The sequence below is a fragment of the Vipera berus genome, assembly GCF_964194415.1.
Source record: "Vipera berus genome assembly, chromosome: 4".
Taxonomy (NCBI): Eukaryota; Metazoa; Chordata; class Lepidosauria; order Squamata; family Viperidae; genus Vipera; species Vipera berus.
In genome coordinates this window covers 23640035-23661145 of record NC_138206.1, presented here as the reverse complement: position 1 = coordinate 23661145, position 21111 = coordinate 23640035, and the positions used below count along the sequence as shown (strand labels likewise).

Here is a 21111-nt window from a genome sequence, read left to right as displayed (position 1 = left end):
CCCTTGGCTTATTTGCTAGGAAGTACAGCATTACTGCATTCAATAGGGCCTGTTCATCTTTCCAGGAAATGTGATCAGAATTGCAGCCATTGGATAGAGCCACATGAACGAAACCTCTGACCTTGGAGCAAAATTCCATCCCAGAGGAATAAGGCCTATTCCAGGACAAGTTTCTTGTGGGACTAATTCAGAACAATCAGCCAAATAATGGGATGTTTCTCCACTCCATAAAGGAAGACAGAAGTAAGGTTGTTACTGATATTCCATATTCCCAGTCCTGCAAATGTTAACAGACGTTATTTTCAAGTCAAAGCAGGGGCTAGCTCTCTCAATTTATTTAAAATGTTTATGTAGCTGCCCATCTTTCCACCAACTCTGGGGTGGCTCAGAGTTTTAGCTCTCCACGTGACCTGATTCCAGCACCCATAATTTCCACAGAGCATCCAGGTTTGCTCCCCATGAAAGACACCATTTTATCACTTCTCTCCTGATTGCTTTAAGCTAGATGCCTTAGTTTGGTGCCCTTTGGGTGTGTTGGGCTTTTGACTGAGGGACTTAAATTGAAGAAGCCTGTGATCCCCATCCAGCAGCAGTGGTAACCTTTATCTATGGCCATTTCCTCAGTAGTCTGTTATAACATCATTCAACCCTCACTGTGATGATATAAACTGTGAATGGAAGATGCTATAAATCTCTAAAAAGAATTCTCAGTTCAGATCATCAGACCGATCTGATTTGAATAATAGATGTGTGTTAGTTTGTTGAGTGGATCATAAAATTAATCTGATCTGAAAAATTAATTTAATTCAGAAAATTCAGTTTAGAAAAATATTTTTTGCAAAGGCCACTGAATACTGATTCAGAAGCATCCAATTTGATCTGATTAGCCAAACCAAATCAACAATACAATTTGGAAAGTTGATTCAATTTGGAGATTTCCTCAAATTGCCTTCAGGTTGACTCTCACTAGTGAATCTTCATGTCCAATAATACTAGGTTAATAAGAATATGCTGCTTTTCTTAAACCATAAGTCCAAGATTGCCAATTCTCCTTGCCAATGGTTCAGAGCTGGTTCTGATTCCGTGAAGAGGTATTTCATAGTTGATATAAAAAGGTAAAGGTTCCCCCGCACATGAGTGCTAGTCGTTTCCAACTCTAGGGGCCGGTGCTCATCTCTGTTTCAAAGCCGAAGAGCCAGCGCTTGGCCAAGGACTTCTCCGTGGTCATGTGGCCGGCATGACTAGACGCCAAAGGCGCACGGAATGCTGTTACCTTCCCACTGTAGTGGTCCCTATTTTTCTACTTGCATTTTTACGTGCTTTCGAACTGCTAGGTTGGCAGAAGCTGGGATGAGTAACAGGCGCTCACTCTGCTACGCGGCACTCGGGATTCGACCCCCCAAACTGCTGACCTTCTGATCGACAAGCTCAGCATCCTAACCCACTGAGCCACTGTGTCCCTTATAGTTGATATACTTGATTTTTAAAAACCAAAATGAGCCGTACTTGTTTGAAAGCAAATCCAACTCTTCCAATGAACTGAACATCGCATGTAACACTAATGTGATTTCCTACAACCCATAAGGTAGTAGAAAGTTCGCTGGCATTGTTTACTTTAGTACTGAGGTCTTAGTGGGGCTATTGTTCCAGGTTTAATACAGGAAGGTAGGTTTTGGCAGATGGCTACGTTTATGGACTTACCTATCTATAAGAACCTAATCAGCAGGGTGAGTTGAGGCTCCATTTCTTGGTAACACAGAGAAGGCTTTCCTTTCCTATATTCTTTCCTATATATATTCCTATATATTCCTTTGGAATATATCCTATATTCCTAAGAAGCCCTCACCCACCACAAGCATGATCCGCTGATTGCCTCGCACACTCTCATTTTCGCTCTGCCCTTCTTGCACTGCTGCTCATTCACTGATTCACTTGAACTAGAAGACCTCCAGGGTGCCTTCCAACCCAATTATTGTATGTTCTATATTCTACTCAATCTGGTTTTTTTTCCTCTCTCTCTCCTTTCTTGCTTTCTGACTCTTTTGCTAGTTTGATCTTATACTCACTCATGAGTTTTGGCACACTCTCTCTTTTACTCTTTCACACTGTTTCATACCTGTATTTACTCTCATGCACCATCATTTCTGCAGGCAGTTACAACCACGCAACTGAATAACTGTTTAAAAAAGGGTGGGACTTTGATCACATGCTTATGGCTACCGTCTTTGCTTTTTGAAGCTTTTTGCTCTCTTGTTCGTGCACTTTTGCTCATGTTGCCCATTCTATCACACACTCTCAAACACTGTATTCCTCATTTTCCTTAAAACAGCTGACAGACCTAGGCAGCTGAACTCCCCCCACATCTCTGGCCAGGCCACTTTTAGCACTGAAGCTCCCCTTCTCCACTGCTTCTACTGCCGGAACAGCAAAAATGAAAAAAAACCGCCCTCAGCCCCCATCACTTTCCAAAAGAGGACAAGTAGCAAAAGGCTTGCATTACTTCAGGTTTATATATGTGGCCTAGAAATAGACCATTTTTTTGATGGAATCATTCGGTAAACGAGAAGATGCATTGTTGAGCCCTCTCTTCTCTTCAGGTGATTAAACCCCGTAGCAACAAGGGTAGGATCTAAGAAAAGCTGGGTACCTCTCTGCTACATTACTACAGCCATTGCCAAAGTGTGAGAAATCATGTTTTGTGTCAGGAAAAAAAGATGAGAATGGCCACTTTAATATCAAATAAGCTAAATATGGTTAGGTGGGCTTAGTTATGGCAGGACAAGACAAAGGCAATGTCATGGGGACATTTCCATAAGACAGTGCTTCCCAAATCTAAGTAAATTGTCCAAAATTGGGTAAAAGTGTTTTTTCCTTAACAACATGCGAACTCATTACTCATCACAACAGGGACGTTTAAATTGACTTAAACATTGCCTCCTGTACTGAACTATACTAAAAAAAACACAAAAACCTCCCAAAGTATTCTAAGGTATTTTATCCAAAGATGAAAACCGGCAAAATTACCAATGGTAATTTATTGCAATGACATAACCATCATTCAATGATATTGTTTTTATAATACACGAGTAGTCCTTGAATTATGATCATTCGTTCAGGGGCCAAAGTTATGATCATTCAAAGTTATATTGAAGAAAAGGATTTTACAACCAGTTCTCAAAATTTGATAAGACTTTCTGATAAGCAGTTTTGGGTGACAAAGGAAAACATTTGGGAAGCATTGCAATGAGGAATCCTCAAGCTGCAAGTAGGAAAATGTGGAGATGATGCTCAGATTGGTGTCTCATCCATCCCAACCAGGATAGGGAGCAGACTCATTAATGCTGCCGCCACCCTGAAAAGTTCCTATTGTCAACCCTGAAGGGTCTCCAAGGAAGCGGAGATTGCCAGTCATGTTACCTTTTTATTTCCCCTTATTTTTCTGTCTCTCAAGACAGAGATCTCAGATCTCAAGCCTATCTCAGGTGTGCCAACAGGATATGGAGAAGAAAGCCCAGATAGCATCCATAAGCATGCAAAGGAAGTGCCACCTTTTGGGGGGGGGGGGTTCTGTGTGCAATGCACACCGAGCCATGGTGGCACAGTGGTTAGAATGCATTATTGCAGGCTGACTCTGCCCGCTGCCAGAAGTTTAATCCTGACTGGCTCAAGGTTGACTCAGCCTTCCAAGGTCAGTAAAATGAGGACGCAGATTGTTAGGGGCAATATGCTGACTCTGTAAATTGCTTAGAGAGGGCTGTAAAGCATTGTGAAGCGGTATATAAAGTCTAAGTGCTATTGCTATACACCAGACATGTCAAACTCACGACGCCATGTGACGTCGCGCAACGTATCGGAGCTTTTTCTCCATTGCCGGCAATTGGGTGGGCGTGGTTTTGGGATGGCGCATCCAGCCTGTGGGCCGACAGTTTGACACCCCTACTATAAACAAATGGAGATTCAAAATGCAGGTCACAGTCCCTCTTCTTAACTTTTCACCATATCCTGAAGATATCTCTGCCCTCTGAGAGAAACACACTCCCAATTCAGTGTCTATTGAATTGCAGCTTTAGTTGAAAGGCATCTCTGTGTGTGTGTGTGTGTGTGTGTCTCACAAATGCACAGTCTCATAAAATTTAATTGAAGGGGAAGTGATGGTTTTTTTCTCCACGTTCTCCCCCAGTTTGCAAGGTTGCAACCACTGACCCGCTTTATTTTCAGAGAAGGCCTCTGTGAGTTCAGGCACTGCTGGAAAGGAAGATTATGCTTGAGGTTTTGCTTTGCAATGTGCTGGCTTCCCGTTGTGTTTTTAATTAGAAGAATTTTAAAACATTAAAGATCAACCAGGTAGCCTGGTGGGCATAGGGGCCACCCAGGAAATATAACGGCTTCAACATTATCCAGTGCAAGAGAAATCTCTCCTTTCTCCTCCCACTTCCCCAATACCGTCAGTGGCTAAATATGTATCACGTGGAGGAATCATTTAATTAACCAGCTTTGTAAGCCTTGAAAATAATCTTTCTTTTTAAACAAAAAAACAACAAAAAAACACCCCTCCCCAGATTGGATTAAAATGGGAGGAGGGGAGAGAAACAAAGTAGAGGCAAATGGGAAGGGCCATGGCTCTTGTTCCTCTTCCTCTCCAACCTGGTACGTTGGACCAGTTGCGTCGGACTACAATTCCCATGAGCTTCACTTCTCATGGGAGTTGTAGTCCAACGTATAAGCCGCCTTCCTTTCGGTCGCCCCTCCCCGGGACCCTGCAGAGTCGCTCGAGAGGCGCGAGGGCTCCGCCAGGGGGCGCTCTGGCCCTCGAAGAGGTGTCCGCGACTTTTCGCCCTTCACCGCGTCTCCGGGGGCCGACGGGGGGAGGCGGTGGGGCTGGCGGGGAGCAGCAGCTTGGCGACGGGGGTCTCGTCTTCTTGCCCTTCCTCCTTCCCGGGCAATTCCCCCGAGGACACGGCGGAGTCCTGCTCAGGCTCCTGGTTGTCCCCGACGCCCCCCGCGCCTCGCTTCTTATCCTCCTCCTTCTTCCATTTCATCCTCCGGTTCTGGAACCAGATCTTGATATGCCTTTCGGTCAAGTTCAGCATGACGGCCAGCTCCACCCGGCGCGGCCTGGAAATGTACTTGTTGAAGAGGAACTCCTTCTCCAGCTCCAGCAGCTGCGCCCTGGTGTAGGCTGTCCGGGTCCTCTTGTTCTCCTCGGGTTCCACCACGTAGGAGCCACCTAAGGAAGACCGAGAGTCAGACACCGCCCGGATTGCGAGAGCGCGGCATGCATCTTAAGGACTAGAAACTTAGCTGCTGTTTGTTTGTAATCGTTTGGGAAGAAAAGAACGCACTCGCTCACACGAGGAGCGCTCTATAGTTACAAAGAGGAGCTGTCTACCGAATGATTGAGCGTAGCTCTGTGCGCCACATAAATAACCTCGATTGATCATGAAAAACTAACTAGGGTCAGTATGTGGATAGCATACCACCAGGAAAACCTAAGCGGCAGAATAGACTGGGAAACCGGGGGCGGCGGGGGGGGGGACCCGCTTTTGTCACGTTGCCAAGAAAACTGTATAGATGCATTAATTCATGGAGACATCAGGAGCTAAACTAGACTTAAGAAGAGATTTAGCCTTTGGGAGAACAGAACTGAATCTGTCAGGCCATCTAAAATGGCAATCTGTTGCAATTAGATTTTATTTATATCAGAAGGAGGTGACTTGCTCCCTGAATAAAAATTCCTTCTTGCTGGATAAAAGTAAGATCCATTCCCAATTACTCAACAGAAAATACCCTGGTATTTGGGGCAGCTGCTCCAATTAAAGCTCTCTATCTATTTGTGAGAAAACGAATAGAGGGGGAAATAGTTAAAATGCACCCTCACCCTTCAAAAATGGAATTCTCTGAGTTAGTTGCTCCTTTCAATCAGGAAGATACAAGATACCATGCATTCCCCTCTTGCAAAGAAATGTGGAATTAGGGAGGGCTTCCCTGTGTCAGCATCCATCTCCCTTCCCACCCCACCTTTCCAATTTCAGAGTTGTTTTTTTTTCTGAGAGTGCGAAAGATACACTGGTGCTGGTAACAGGTTCTTTACTAAATATTTCCTATCTTGGATATCTATGGTTGACTTTCATCCTGAACTTTTATGCTTTGAAGTGTTCTTGGTCTGAATAGTTTCTGCTGGCCTCTTTACCCTGGAAACCCCTCTTCCTCCTTCTCTTCCTCCTCCTCCTCCTCCTTCTCCAATTCCCCTCCTGCTTTTCTCCTTCCCCCCTTTTCCTTCCATCTCCCACTCGTCCACCTTCTCTTCACACCTATTATTCCATCCTCTTCTCCTGCCCTGTCCATTCCGTAGAATTCTCTCCACCTCAATTCCTTACACCAAACTCCGCTATAGCCAAAGATTTCAAAATATTTCTCAAGTAGGATTTCTTGGAGAGCCTTCCCGTTCAAGTAAAGTAGCAAAGGATTCTTCCTATTTATTTCAAGTCTTCCCTTGTTCTCCATTTGAGAAGATTAATGGCATTTAGTCTCTAGGCATGTGGAATGGGTGCATTGCTATAAGCCTGGACAATCTGCATTTGCCTGGTCTCCTGGGTTAATTAATGAAGAAACACAACAAGGATGGGAGGCAGTGAGGTGGTGCCTGCCTTATGCCCAGGGTTTAAACACTATGACATTTTCCCCCCCTATACAGTTCAATTCAAGTTCATTTCTAATTCAATCTAATTCAAGTTCGTTTCTCTCGGAGGCTGCCTGGACCAAGTAAGTCCCGGCAAGTTTTCCAGGCAAGATTTTTCAGAAGTGGAAAATCATCTTCCTAGGACTGAGAGAGACTGACTGGCCCAAGGTTACTCAATTGGCTTTGTGCCTATGATGGAACTAGAACTCACAGTCTCCAGGTTTTCAGCTGATGTCTTTAGCTGGCTCTCATGCATGTTGTTAAAATATAATGAGGAAAGTGTGTGTTCCTCTTCAAAGAGACAAATTATGTAACTGCAGTGAAACACTAGACTAGAGGACATGCTGAGATTCATTCGCCCAGAGCTCACGTTTCTCACGACTCATTACCTTATTTGCTGATCGGAGGCAGCCTACGAAACATTTTTTTGTAATAAAACATTTGTTGTCCTTTCTTATTACATCTGAGATAAAAGCACGTGCTTCACGTTCTCCTTTGGATGCAGTTTTGCCATTATGCTTAACCTTGGTTTGGAGACCCCATTCATATAACCACCTCAGTGACAAACCAGGATTACAGTAGTTTGTAACAGCTAGTAGCCTTCATACAGTCTTGTGGAAAACGAAACCACCTGTCAACTGTATTTCAGGCTGTCTGCATCTGGTTTCACCTCAATTGAATAGGACAGGGGTAGGCAACCTTGGCTCTTTTATGGCTCGTGGACTTCAATTCCCAGAATTCCTGAGCCAGCACGGCTGGCTCAGGAATTCTGGGAGTTGAAGTCCACGAGTCATAAGAGAGCCAAGGTTGCCTACCCCTGGAATAGGAGTAAGCAAAACGAATACAGAGTAAAAGAAACTTCCCTAAACGGAGTAAGATGGGGGAGAGGATATTTATTTTAAGAACTCAAGGACTTACATCCGGGAAAATCTGCATAGCATTTCTTAGTACAAAGCCAAATGGAACCATAATTATAATTAAAATCGCATTGTGCCATTCAATGAAATCCTTTTGTAACTAAAACCATTTTTTCCCAATTTCGCTCCTTATTTTAACATTTAAAGCCTCTTTCTCCTGAGCTTTTTGGTTTCTAATCAAATCACCTCTTTCTCTCTGCCTTTCTCTTCAAACAAGGTGCACCGTTATTCAATATCCGCCCCCCACCCCCGGTTGTATTAGGACAGTTACATAACTTTCCAGTTTGGTACGCGTATATTTGAATGGATTCGACAAGCGGAGCATCTAAGAATCTTATTCGTGCCCTGGAGGCCATCAGATTTTTTTCTAGCAAAAAGTTTCAGGGTCTTGAATAGCGCGCACTTTCGCTTTGCGGTTATAAGGCGGAGGGGCGCATATCCTAACAAACTGTAGTTGGTTGGCTTTGTAACAACAGATTACAGTACCGCGGAGGCAAAAAAAAAATACTTGCCCCCAGAACAACCCATGGGGGGGCGTCCACATCTGGGCTCTTTTCGCGCCTATTTTTCCCTTTATTTATTTATTTATTTATTTATTTATTTATTTATTTATTTATTTATTTATTTATTTATTTATTTATTCATTCCTTTGAGGTTTTTCTACCAGACAAAGTCCTACAAACGAAGGGCAAAGTGAACTTAGAAGTTCTCCTGTCCGCCACGCACCTTTACCTTCGTCTGCCCCGGAGCAATTCCTGCTCAATTCAATGGGACTTACACCATAGCGTAGGGCGACAGCCTTCGGCTTCAGCCTCTTCAAACTGCGTGGACAGTGCCGCGGCGATCGTCAACCAACGGAGTTAACCAAAATAGATTTTATTTATCGCAACGACAGATTTCCTCCTGTATCGCCCCCAACATTCTCCAGCGTTTAAACGATGCCCAAAAAACAGGCGAACCTGACTCTCATCCTTAGCGCGAATCTGATGACTTAGTCAAGGAAGACCGGTTGGTCCTATTGAGTGGAAGGAAGCGGGTCGCGGAGGAGGCCTTCTCGGTTGTGGCCCCGCACTTTGGAGTAGCCTGGCCCCTTCCCAGGTATCGCTTCCAAACGCAGCGCAGGCCCTGCTTGAAGCGATCCCGCCAAAGAGGGAGGCGGTTGGTTGTTGTTTTTTTCTCATTGGGCGACCACAACGATGTGAGTGAACGGGCTGTGCAATAGGTACAGATAACGTGCGGCTTAAGTTTAATTCAACCGCTCGGAATCGTAGGAGACGTGGCCATATAAGGATGAATAAACAAATCGCTGTTCCTCAGAAAGTTGTGGTTGCTTTCAGGCTTTTTCTCAAACGCGACTAGTAACTTGAATTTCTTCACGCTATTTCTCCAGTTCGACTAGCAACTCGAAACAGTTGCAGTTATTCTGGCCCTGACCGCTTGATGATGTTATGAATTCACACACTAGCCTACGTTTTAAAGTTTTCTATCCCGTTGGTAAAAATTAAACACTTGTCGGTTTGAATTTAAATTTTAAAAAGTGTTCGATTTTTTTTTAAAAAAAAAATACGCCATACGCTGACCAAAATAATGTGGAAGACAACCATGTGCCAATAATTCAACATTATATATATATAAATATAATATTTTTTCAGTCAACAATTTTCAAGGAAATATCTATTGATAATTCATAGGTTTCACAAATTTTTGAATATTAGCTGGGATATTTCTGCTGGAACAAGCTTATAGTATAGAAACAAAGCTTATTCACAAAATTAGAGGTCCAACATATTTTCTTTTAAAACATTATCCTACCGTAGGGCTCTCATTTACATAAGTGAATTCAAGAGTAGGAATTTTTAGAAAACATTTTCTTATAAAGATGTTAAAATCGTCCCAATACATGATATAGTCTAGTGCAAGAAAAAGGCACATATTCTTCCATCATCAAATTAAATATGAACTGATTGTCAACTTAGCGTTGGACGTATAATTGAGGCAGAAAGATTAGCAGAACTTGAGGAAGTAAATTGATGGACAAATTATTGGTCATAAAACAGTAAGATTGTGCACCAAAACATTGTGGTTTGCTTGTTTACTAAATTTCTACCCCATCTTTCATTCGGAAACTTGGGGAGGCTTACTTACAAAGAGTTCTCTCCTATTTTCACCCACATCAATCACACTACAAAGGAGTTTGGATTGAAAGAATAGGATTGACCAAAGTGATCCCACAAATTTCTGTTCTCCAGTATAGAGGAAACTCCAGGTCTTTCACCCACATTGTCTCTCCCTGAGATGAATTAACCTCTCAAAAAAGCAGAGTGGAATGTTTTTAAGTGCAAATTAGTGGCTGGTTAGTTACTGGAATGATCATGCATTTGTGGCAATGGAAAATACAACCCCTCATTTATAATTTACTGCTTCCTATTGGAAATACTGATATAAATGCACTGTAACTTTGATTAATATGGAGAGATAAAACACGCTGCCCCTTATGTGCTTGTCCAGATCCACCACCTTTAAAACCGCATGAAGCATTTGATTTGGATAGGACAGGAATTCTACTTCATTCATTACATGACAAAATTCCTCTGCTACCTGGTGCCAACTTTTTAAATATAATATCTTGATTAAATTTCAGAGTCAAACATTAAAATGCAAACTAACGTAGAAGGAAAAAGAGAAGGGAAATAAAAAAAGAAAGTGACAAAAATATAGAGCAAGCATATTGTGTACGCTGACTTAGGTTAGATGCTGCATGGAAAACATTTCATTAATAGTCTGAGATTCTGTGCCCAACCAATACTGGGTGGTAAATTGGAAGTGATTTTAAAAATCACTTTTTGCAAAACGTAATTGAACAGACTGACCTTTGTAATTGTTTAAAATCCTGCTAATCAGGGTTTATTTGCCAAATCTGCAGCGGCTCCCTAGCCTGCTTTTCTTTATATTTTAGTTTATTTCAGTGATTCTTTTGCTTCATCTTGCTCCTGTCTAGTCTTCTCATTTTTACTTCCTAGGACTGACTTTCAGAATCTGGTGTCCTTCAGATATTTTGCAGCACAGCTCCCATTAGTCCATAAGGCAACAAACTTGGGAAGAATGGTCAATGTAGCTGTAAATACCTGAAAAGCAGGCAGCTGGGAAAGACTCTCCTTCCAGTGGCATTGATGTTTATCCACCTTTGCTGACAGACCCTTTGCCACCATAGTTCAGTAGCAGATTTTGCTTAGGCAAATACAGTAGGTTTCTCACGCAATATTGCAGCACTAACAAACTAATTATCTAACATGTTGGAAGGAAAGAAATCCCTATGAATTCAGAAAGTAGTTAATTAAAGCTGAAGTCCTAGATACAGTTTCCTTTGAGTAAGCCTCTGAAACAGGCAATCTTTTCTGTAAATGGGATTCAAGAATGAACAGGATTTATTAAAGCTTCAACCCTTAATTGAATGCTGTCTGGGCAATTCTGAGAATGGCAGTCCACACGTCTTAAAGCTGCCAAGTTCGAAAAAACACTGCTCTACATTAATTCTCATCTTGGGAAGCACGGATGATAGAAGCACGGATGATATCTTTTCTTGTAAACTTCACTGATTAGCTAATAATGCAAGTCACATTTCCCTGGAATGTTCATTTGTAAATGTCAGCATTGGTTTTATTGAAGCTCCCATACCTGCCTGTTTTCAGTTTGCAACTTTATATTGCAGTTTAATGAAAGCTTCAATACAATAGTTTTAACTATTGTAAATATTCTCAAGTAATGGTGATGCATGCACACACGCACATATATTATTAAGAGGATTTAACATATTATTAAGAGGATTTAGTCACCAGTAATGCATCCTGTACAGCACATAGATTTTGGCTTTAAAAAGATATACCGATTCTTTGCATGAATTGTTAATTGACTGTTTCAATCCCCCCCCACAAAAAACAACAACCCAGGGAGGAACATTTATTTATTTAAGAGTTGGCCTGGATTGCACCATACATTTTGGATCTTGTAGGTGGTCACTCACACCCTGAACACCTCACAATTGGATGGCTGCAATGCACTCTACATGGGACTGCCCTTGAAGACTATCTGGAAGCTATGGGTGACATAATGTAGTGAATAAGCAATAATGGGTACTTTTCGTCATGCCCATGGTCACTACTGCCATTTGGCTTCTGGACGCAATTCAAGGTGCTGATCATTACCTTTAAAATTCTTCATGTTATGCAACCCAGTTATCTGCCTTTATTACTACCTCTATGGGTACCTAGGCAGAGTGGGTGCACTTCTGCTCTCTTCTATTAAATACTGCAATCTAGGAAGCCGTGCCTTCTCACTGTGTGTGTCTCAGTCCTCTGGACCAGTTTCCCTCCAGATGGTGCCCTTTTTCTAGGATTCTGAAAAACCCTTAAATCCTGACTTTGGTCTCAGAGCTGGGGTTATGTGTTGGAGGGATGTGTGTGTGCCTGCACACAGGTGCATGATGCTTTTTTTGTTTTTTGTTATTGTTTTTATTTTTAGTTATTATTATATTTAATCCAGCTTTTGTTTCATTTTCTTTATGTTTTCAGTTATTTAAATTAGCAACATATTTTGTAAGCCACACGGCGTCTATTGGCGTGAGCAACTGTATCAGATCTAAATGATTGTTTTAATTGTTTTGTTTTCAGGTTCATGAAATCAGAAGCTAACCTGTGAAAGAAATACCCAGAACTATTTAAAACATACCACCCTGTGTTTGCCCAGTTCACATGAAAATACTTTTGAAATTCTTTCAAAATTTAAGACTAATTAGTTTTTATATCCTTTTGTCCTACATTAGCTATATGTAGATACTCCAAAGATATCTGAGTATTTAGCCAATATCTCATAGCTAACATTTTTAGAAGAGAAACGTCATGGGGGAAAAAAGCAGATATAATCACTTTAATTTTGCTCCTTTCAGAATAAACCTGAAATGACTTTGGAATCCCCCATTATACCTTTGTGTGTTGGAAAAATAAAGACGGAGGAAATTAAAAACTCATTTATTATATGGATGTAGCTTGGAATCTGGTTGAGCAAAACTTGAGCCTAGGAGCTCATTTAATGAAGTTACTTAAATCATGGCCCTTAGACAGAAGGACAGGAAATATAAAAGCATGCATTTCTCTCAAATCAGTTATCACACTCCCCCACCCCCTGCAAGTAATTAGATTTTAAAGTGTTGCTGTTTAAAACCATTAAATTATTTCTGACTCTTGGTGACTTTATAGGCAAATGTTCTCCAGGCTACCCTGTTAAGCACAGCTTCTTTCAATTGTTTTATGTTCAACTTTGCATCAGATTTGACATTATCAGGTCAGCGAGTTCTTTGCTAGCCCCTTCCTCTGTGTCCACTAACCATTCCTAGCACCATTGCCTTCTCCATTCGAAGGCATCGCAAGGCCAACGTAGTCTTATTTATGTAGATTTTAAAATATAGTGGCTAAAATGAGGTGATTAAAGCACGGTTGGCAGACTGCACGTATTAGGCACCATCCAGCGGAAAATAATCCAGCTCAGGTTCAATGAAATGAAGCTAGCAAGAATGCTCTGATTCGGCTCTCATTCCTTTCAATGGGGTTTGTCCCCAGCAATGTTTTAAGCTTTGGTTGTCTTTTATAAGTTGTTTTAGAATAAAACTCAAGTATAAACCTTCATCCACACCCATGCAAAATTGAATACACTTGAGAGAGGGGGCGAATTATTTCTGAATAAGGCAAATGAAAATGTCTCACAGATTTCGAGGGGAAACATTGCCAGAAAAATGTTCCAGTGGGGGAAAAGGAGATTTGACGAAGCCAAAGGGGAAATATAAAACAATTACATCCCAGAGAGAAACTGCCCCACCACACAGCATCATGAACGTTCAACTCAGGCGGAAAACTTCGAGAGGGACCCAAATAGCCCAAATGGGCATTCATTTGTCCCGCAGTTTTGAAGGATCTAAAAACTTTTCTTTCAGGAGGAAAAATTAGTGTTGGTTAAATTTCAATGGTACTGGCTTCAGGCACTGGAAAATGCACACACTTCTCTGATTCTAAACCATCTTACTCTCTTATTTTAATTTTTCCTACATTTTTCTTCCTTGCTACTGCAGATCAAGCTATCTTTCTAGCCTACTTATAAATAAAGATCCATTGAAATCAGTAGGATGCAATCTTGGAAGGGCAGGGCACTGCAGTCAGAGACTCAGTGGGATTTTTTTACAATGGGACTTACTTGTGTGTAGGTATACCTAGTTGCAAACTACCACTATTCAAAAAGAAATTATATTAATTATCTTTTGAAATTACAGATTACATACTTACTATGAATTTATTTCTAGTTAACCACCCTTAATACGTTATCTCTTACAGTAAATCCAACTATGTAGGGAATTTAACGCATCTCACAAAATCCTTTTCAGTCCACAAAAGTTTTTTTTTTAAAAAAAGTTACGTTATGTATAGTTCATTGCATTTCAGTTTATGTATTTAAAACTAACATCACTGTTCATATAAAACACATGTTATACGACTTAAAACTATATAAACAGGCCCACATACATACACACTTAAATTTAGTCCTCTATTTGTTATTTTCCAGTATTTTTGCTTTTTGAGGAAACAGCATTTTCCCCCACCCCCACCCCTCACTGAGACCTTATGCACCGGAGACAAATTCCTTGTGTGTCCAATCACACTTGGCCAATAAAGAACCTATCCTATCCTATCCTATCCTATCCTATCCTATCCTATCCTATCCTATCCTATCCTATCCTATCCTATCCTATCCTATCCTATCCTATCCTATCCTATCCTATCCATTTGGGTTCCTAACTGAACAGGCCACAGACGAGAGTAAATCTGCCGGAACGGTTTCTCCCAGCCAAGAAAACGTAGGCACCCCTCCCCTCCCGCCCCTATTTCTCCTATCTGTTCTTACAAAGCCCTTAATGCAATATTTGCCCAAAGGCGTGACCCGCTGAGCGCAGGACGCAGGGCGCGATAACATTGTGCTGCCGGAGACCGATCCGCTCTTCCCCCCAACTGCCCTTCCTGGCGTTTGGCTGAATCTCCCCGGATCGGAAAGGCCAGGCAGTAACTCCGCCGGCTCCCCCGGGAGGCGAGGCCCTGGCAGCCCAAACAGCCCCGAGTTCTTGCTCGCGCTGTTCTCGGGGCCAACGCTCGTTCCGGGTCAGGCCGGTTCTGCCGGCCAGCTGTGGCTGTCGGCCGCCTTTGAAGAGTCCGGTTCCCACCGGAGAACTGAAAGGGGACGGTGTCGCTTCTAGCGCCGAGGGAAGAGAAAAGACTTGGCCGTCTGATTCCCCCAAGGCGATTTCCAGATGTTGACGCTCCTGGCCTCTAGCTCTTCATTCCAAAAGAAGCTGAGCGGTTTATTTGGAGGACAGTCACACTGGAAAGGAGGGACTGAGGTCCACGCAAGCTTGCGAGGCTTTGCGATGGGTGCGACAACCGCCTTTCCGGTGCCACAAGTGTTGCTGAAGACAAAAATTATCCTCCTGGCCGTCTCTGCTGGGGCTTCTCGGATGGACCCAAGGACCTTCCTTAGCTAAACGCGCGGCGGTTTTGCTTTGGATTATCTGTCCGGAAATGGTTGGGATTTCCCGGTGGATCCCAGGAGGCCGCCTTAAAAGCAACCGACACCGTGTAACGGCACATTTTCCACGGTACTTTTCGCTCAGCTTTAAATAACCGCGATCCCAGTGAATTATTAGGAAGGAGAAGCCTTGGAGGACATAATGGGATTAATTGCAAAAGTGTGTTGTTTTGTTTCATTTTAAGGACGTTTCTTCCACGAATGCAAGTTTAAAAAATTTCAGGTCAATTCCACTTTCAGAACTTTTATGAAAAACCCCAAACTCCAAGCTGTCAGCTTCTTAAAATAAATCCAGGGATTTCCACTGGGTATATATGGGTCCATTCCAAGATGGATGTGTTGGAGGATAAGATGCCAAGGCCTTGACAGAACTTCTGATCCTACCAGTGCTGATCCTAATCCAATTCTGGTTAAATAGACATAAACAAATGATGCTTGGGTAGGCATAAGCATCTTTATTAGCCTCCAAACTGCTCAGTCCAAAGAAGAAGACTGGCAACTGTGTTCAAAGAAGGGCCAGTCAGAGCTTCTCCATCTTGTCCTTTTCTAAAATCTTACCAAAGTATACAAAGTGTGTTTGCACATGACAGTTTATGGGTCCTGTTCTCTTCGAACCTTCTTTTATTATTTCTCACTGAATGCAGACACGTGTGCTAGAAGTTGAGACAGGTCATTGTAATTTTCATGCAAATAAATTTGGAATCAGCAGGCAAAGATTTTTCTAAACATAGATGCACAGACCGTCTTCTCTGTTTGCTATAGTTCTACAACTATATTGCAGCAGGATTCAATGGTAAATTGGTGCCTGCAGCTTTACCACTTTGCACTACATTGAATTTGGTATAAACGGGGGTCTTTATTCTTTAACACAAAACAAGGGAAATGCACCAGATTTACAATCCAGACTCTTCTGTCAACAGTGCAAACTTTTAATATTTGCAATGTCAGATCCATGGTATTTAAGAGGGTTATTCCTTGGCAAACACGTTAAGGACTCTTAATCAGCCTGCCCGATTTCTGTGTCAGTCTTCACAAAATCCAGGCGCAACCTTCATTAGTTTCAGGTAAAATCAATACAGAGTCTTTCTCCAAAGCAACCTTCATGGTTTGGGTCATAACGGCAGCCCTGAGAAGATCTTGGCTTGGAGCGGCAGTTCAGTCTGATCTTCTGCAGAAGTAAGGAATGGAATTCTTCTAAGCTCTTTTCCCCTGGCTGGAGCAAGAGTCAATTCTGCTTTTTAGTAGGTTGCAATCCAAAGGCAGCGGGAGGGGGGGGGAAACGGCCTTGCCAGCCAGCCTTCCTATTTGTCCCTCATTTCTGCTGCAAAAGTGGATCCCTCAGCATTGTCCTTTTTCCTGGACAGGTAGCAAATTTGATTCACATTTTCGGACAGCAAAAACTACACCAGAGAAAACCTCATCATTTTGTTTCCCCCACCCTCCCTGTGTTTTTATCAGCACAATCAATTAAAGCAAATTCCTTGGAGTCATTGACAGCTAAAATCCATTCTGATTCTTGGAATTGAATACACTGATTCACTGGGTTTTTTTTTAAAAAAACTACAAACCATTCCATGATTCCGTTGTTTTAAAATCAAAATATAGCGTCATGAATATCACACCCAACACTCTTAAAGACAGAGCTTAAAACTGAATTTCCCCACGCTGAAAAATTTAATATTTCAAAGTCTATGTAATTAATGTGCAATCCTTTCAAAGAGGTACAGTACTTCAAAATACAGGAGAATAACATATGGTATATTCTTATTATCCTGTTCCTTTTTTTAAAAAAAATAAAAAATGTGACTAGTGCCCAAGTACAGAGCAAATATGTTACAGAACTACTTTAAAGTCATACCCCCCAATGAATTGTAAATAAAGAGGACTGGAGCAGGTCTCCACAAACTTCAATCAAAGACTCCTTTACAGATGCATCCCAAACAAGTGTGATATGAAAACAAATATAGACCAAGGGCAAATTTAATATGAGAGCCAACTCCAGGTTTCTAATGCAAACTCAACAGTTCATTAGGAATCTCCTTCACTATGCTATTACTTACATAATATAATATAATATAATATAATATAATATAATATAATATAATATAATATAATATAATATAATATAATATAATATAATATAATATAATATAATATAATATAATATAATCAGTTATAATCTTGCCAGACTAGTTTATTCCTTCCAAAGTCTTAATTCACGTTGCAGTAAATGAACATTCCAGACATTCAAAAGATATTTTTAAAGGATTTACAAGTAAATGTGTGAACTGCACTTCCCTTCATCAGATGCCACTGAAGGTGAACTGTGGGCCCCACAAAACCTATGCCATAATAAACACGCCAGTGTGTGAAATGACAGATCTGATTCCTTATTTATTAACTGGGCTCCTATGGTGCTTTGTAGGACTAAACATAGCCACGAAAGTAAGGCTTAATGTGGTCCAGTCTTTTTCCAAAAGCCTTTATTCTGGAAAGAGGTCAGGGTGGGCTGTTGGAGTTTAGGATTCCACTTATCTTAAACGTGGATACTCAAAAATAAGTGTCACTGTGTTTAATCAGGCTGATATTTCTGCAGGATTTCCTTCCTCTCTTTCTAATTGCATCAGAGAAGGGAAAGGTGCTGCCATTTTGATAAATGCCTGAATAAAACTTTTGAGGGACAAAATGGACAATAGTGGTAACAATGACAGTGAAGAGGAGGTTGGTGCACATTCTCTGCTTTCAATAGCTCCCTGCAAAATAATCAGACTGTTCTCTGTGTAAAGTATCTTCCCAGTTTCAACCAGGAAATAGAAAGCCTCATTCTGTGAAGCAGGACAGGCCGAAATTGGGGTACAACAGAGTACAGCAGGCTGAGTTTACCACAATGTGAGAATTTACTAAGAATTTACTAAGGTAAACTGAACAATTTACACCAGGATGAGCGATGACACCCTTAACTCCGGAGTGGCCTGCAGAGTAGTGAATGGACGCAGAACAAAAACTCCACTATGTTTCTTGCATTAAAACTGCACTGACTGTACAATCAAAACAATTACTCCCCAGTCATGAATTTCATTGTTTCTCTTTTCATTCACACTAAAAGATACACATGTTCTTTGGGAGTACACTCAAGGTTTTCTGGGTGCAAAGGGCTGTGTGGCTTTCGAGTCATGCACCTCTAAATGAATCCTCAAACTTCCATTTAGTCTAGAGACTAAGGCTGCTTAACAGGGCACTGCTTTAACATTTGAAAGCATGGCAGAGTGCTTTGAAAACAACTGCAACCTTATTTATTTTCGTTTGTTGGCATTCAATGTTTTTGATTTGATAATCTCTAGAAAGTCGATCATTGATTTATTATATTTCTAAAACATTTCCCTGTTTCAATACATGCTATTTTAAGTGGCCTAGGGATAGGATTTACTTCTGAGTAAACAAAAAGATTTATTGCAGGGCAAATCACACAAAGAAAAATACAATATTGTATTGTGTTACTTTCTATATATGATATCCTCAATGAATTTAGAGGAAGTTTCTTTTGATCATATTAGCTACAGGGCCAACCTTTTATATAAGTTGTAGCAAAACTCAGTTTTTACAAACACTTTGTCTGGGAATGATGGAAATTGTATTTCAACTCATATGAGAGTTCCAGGACCCTGGATAGGAACTCAAGTGTTCTACATTCAGGCACCATTCATTAAATTTCGGTGGCATTCTGACCTATTCACTCCTGGCTTCAGTTTGGCCAATTATCAAGAGCTCATCAGAATCTTTTCAGGTTTAACAGGCACAAGAACATACTGTCACCATGGCTGTATTTACACCTTACGCTTAAGTGACATTTACCCGTAATTTATTCGTTTAAGACTGGCTTTGCAGAGACACTTTAACATTAAGTTAAAGCATGGCTGGATTTGTTTTTGTTTTTTTAAAAAAAATGGTGATCCACCAACTGAGAAAGCCCTCTTTCTTGATTGGCCAGCTTTTTTGAACTAGGCGCTCTCGGGATATGCTGGACTACAATCCTGTTTTTCTCCTCAACCAGCAGCCCAGGCACTGACTGAGGATGATGAAAATTGTAGTCCAAGCTATCCGAAGGAGCCTCCGGGTTGGAGATGGCTAAGGGCTGGTCCCCGCAAAAGGCAAGGGAGAGGGACGGAGGAGAGGCGTTCTTCTTCGGCCCTCGGCAGAAAGAAGAGGAAGGCGCCTTACCCGTGCCAGCCCACTGTCCCTTCCACGCGTGAGACTTGGTCGACTTCATCCAAGGGAAGGGCAGCGGCGCTCTGGGCTGCTCCAGCACCCCGGCCTCGGTCCCTTCTCCGAAGGGAAGGGTCTCCTGCGGCGGTAGAGAGAGCTGAGCGGGATGGTGGGGGGGAAGGGGGTGGAGATGCGGAATGCCCGGTTCCTCTGAGAGGGGCGGCACTTCGTAGGGGGAAATGTCCGGCGGGCTGCCTTGATCCAAGCCCCCCAAAAGACTGGCGTAAGGAGACGGCTGCTGTTGCTGCTGCTGCTGCTGCTGCGGCTGCTGCCGGCCCATGTACAGGCAGGCGGGAGGGCTGGAGTTGTAATCCGGGAGCTGCGATCTCTGGAAGGCGCAGGGCTCCTTGTAGAGCGAGTGGCTGGCACCGCTGCCGGAGGCGTAGTACTGCTCTTCGGCGTTCATGGCGAGCGGGGCCCCGCGAGAAGCTTCCCAGGGCTCAGGCGAGGGGCGCACCTTTGACAGGCTGCTTCACCTGCCCGAGCAGCGGATGGAGTCCCAGGTCCGGGGCATCCCGAGGGGCTTTCCGATTGGTTCGCTGACCGTCCGCGTGAAACGGACCTGGATTTCTATTGGGCGATCCGTTCCCAATCAGAAGGGAGCGCTTCTGAGGTTTGGAACTTTGGCGTTTCTTTCGTTTTCTTCGTAACTAGAGATGGATTTTTTCCCTTCTTTTCTTTTCTTTTCTTTTCTTTTCTTTTCTTTTCTTTTCTTTTCTTTTCTTTTCTTTTCTTTTCTTTTCTTTTCTTTTCTTCTTTTCCTTTCCTTTCCTTTCCTTTCCTTTCCTTTCCTTTCCTTTCCTTTCCTTTCCTTTCCTTTCCTTTCCTCTCTCTCTCTCTCTCTCTCTCTCTCTCTCTCTCTCTCTCTCTCTCTCTCTCTCTCTCTCTCTCTCTCTCTCTCTCTCTCTCTCTCTCTCTCTCTCTCTCTCTCTCTCTCTCTCTCTCTCTCTCTCTCTCTCTCTTTTAGGGGGATCCAATGGCCTCACCTGAGCTTTGCTGAGCAGCAGAGGCCAGTGCAGGAACCTGGACTCCGAGAGTTAAGGCAAGAGACCCCGTAAGCTTATAAGAAAGTTCACCGCCTCTGTTCATGAATAAATAGCATTTAACAAACAATTGAAAAATGCCAACTTTCTATACAGGTAATCCTCAATTTACTTCCACAATGGAGCCCCAAATTTCTGTTGCCAAGTGAAACATTTCGTAAGTAAATTTTGCCCGATTTTACCACCTTTCTTTCTTTTTTTTTTAATTTGATAAACTCTAGGAAAAAAAAATCTATAAAAAAGCGTGAAGTGTGGAAAAAAAACACTACATCACTTTTTCACTGCCTTTGTAACTATGTACGGTCACTAAACGAACTGTTGTATTTGAGGATTACCTGTGTGCGTGTATAATTTTTATTAAAACTTTTAACCAAAAATATAAAAAAATAGCAACAGTTCATATAAAGCAGGGGTGTCAAACTCAATTTCATTGAGGGCCGCATCAGCATTGTGGTTGCCCTCAGGGGGCTGGGTGGGTGTGGCCTGGGTGGGCGTGGCCTACTGGGTGGGCGTGGCTAAAGTGCGTATGGCCTACTGGGTGGGCATGGGCAGCTCTACATTGTTCGCATCAAGGGTGCCTATGGGGGCC

The 21111-nt window shown here is 42.2% G+C and overlaps 1 protein-coding gene across 1 annotated transcript; it reads right to left on the bottom strand.

Annotated features, from left to right (window-relative positions):
- Nucleotides 1–4433: 4433 nt before the first annotated feature.
- PDX1 (pancreatic and duodenal homeobox 1) lies at nucleotides 4434–20562 on the bottom strand. The gene is made up of 2 exons (XM_081326898.1): nucleotides 19435–20562; nucleotides 4434–5227 (listed from the first exon to the last, which is right to left on the bottom strand). Exons 1-2 carry the CDS (start codon nucleotides 19883–19885, stop codon nucleotides 4839–4841), a joined length of 840 nt encoding a protein of 279 aa, XP_081183024.1. The 5' UTR covers nucleotides 19886–20562; the 3' UTR covers nucleotides 4434–4838.
- Nucleotides 20563–21111: the final 549 nt, after the last annotated feature.

Excerpts from the sequence above, each read along its gene's own strand:
- PDX1 (XM_081326898.1), bottom strand. The coding sequence starts at position 19,885 with ATGAACGCCGAAGAGCAGTACTACGCCTCCGGCAGCGGTGCCAGCCAC. Across the intron at positions 5,228-19,434 it reads GGGACAGTGGGCTGGCACGG|GTGGCTCCTACGTGGTGGAA; the intron begins GTAAGGCGCCTT and ends GGTCTTCCTTAG.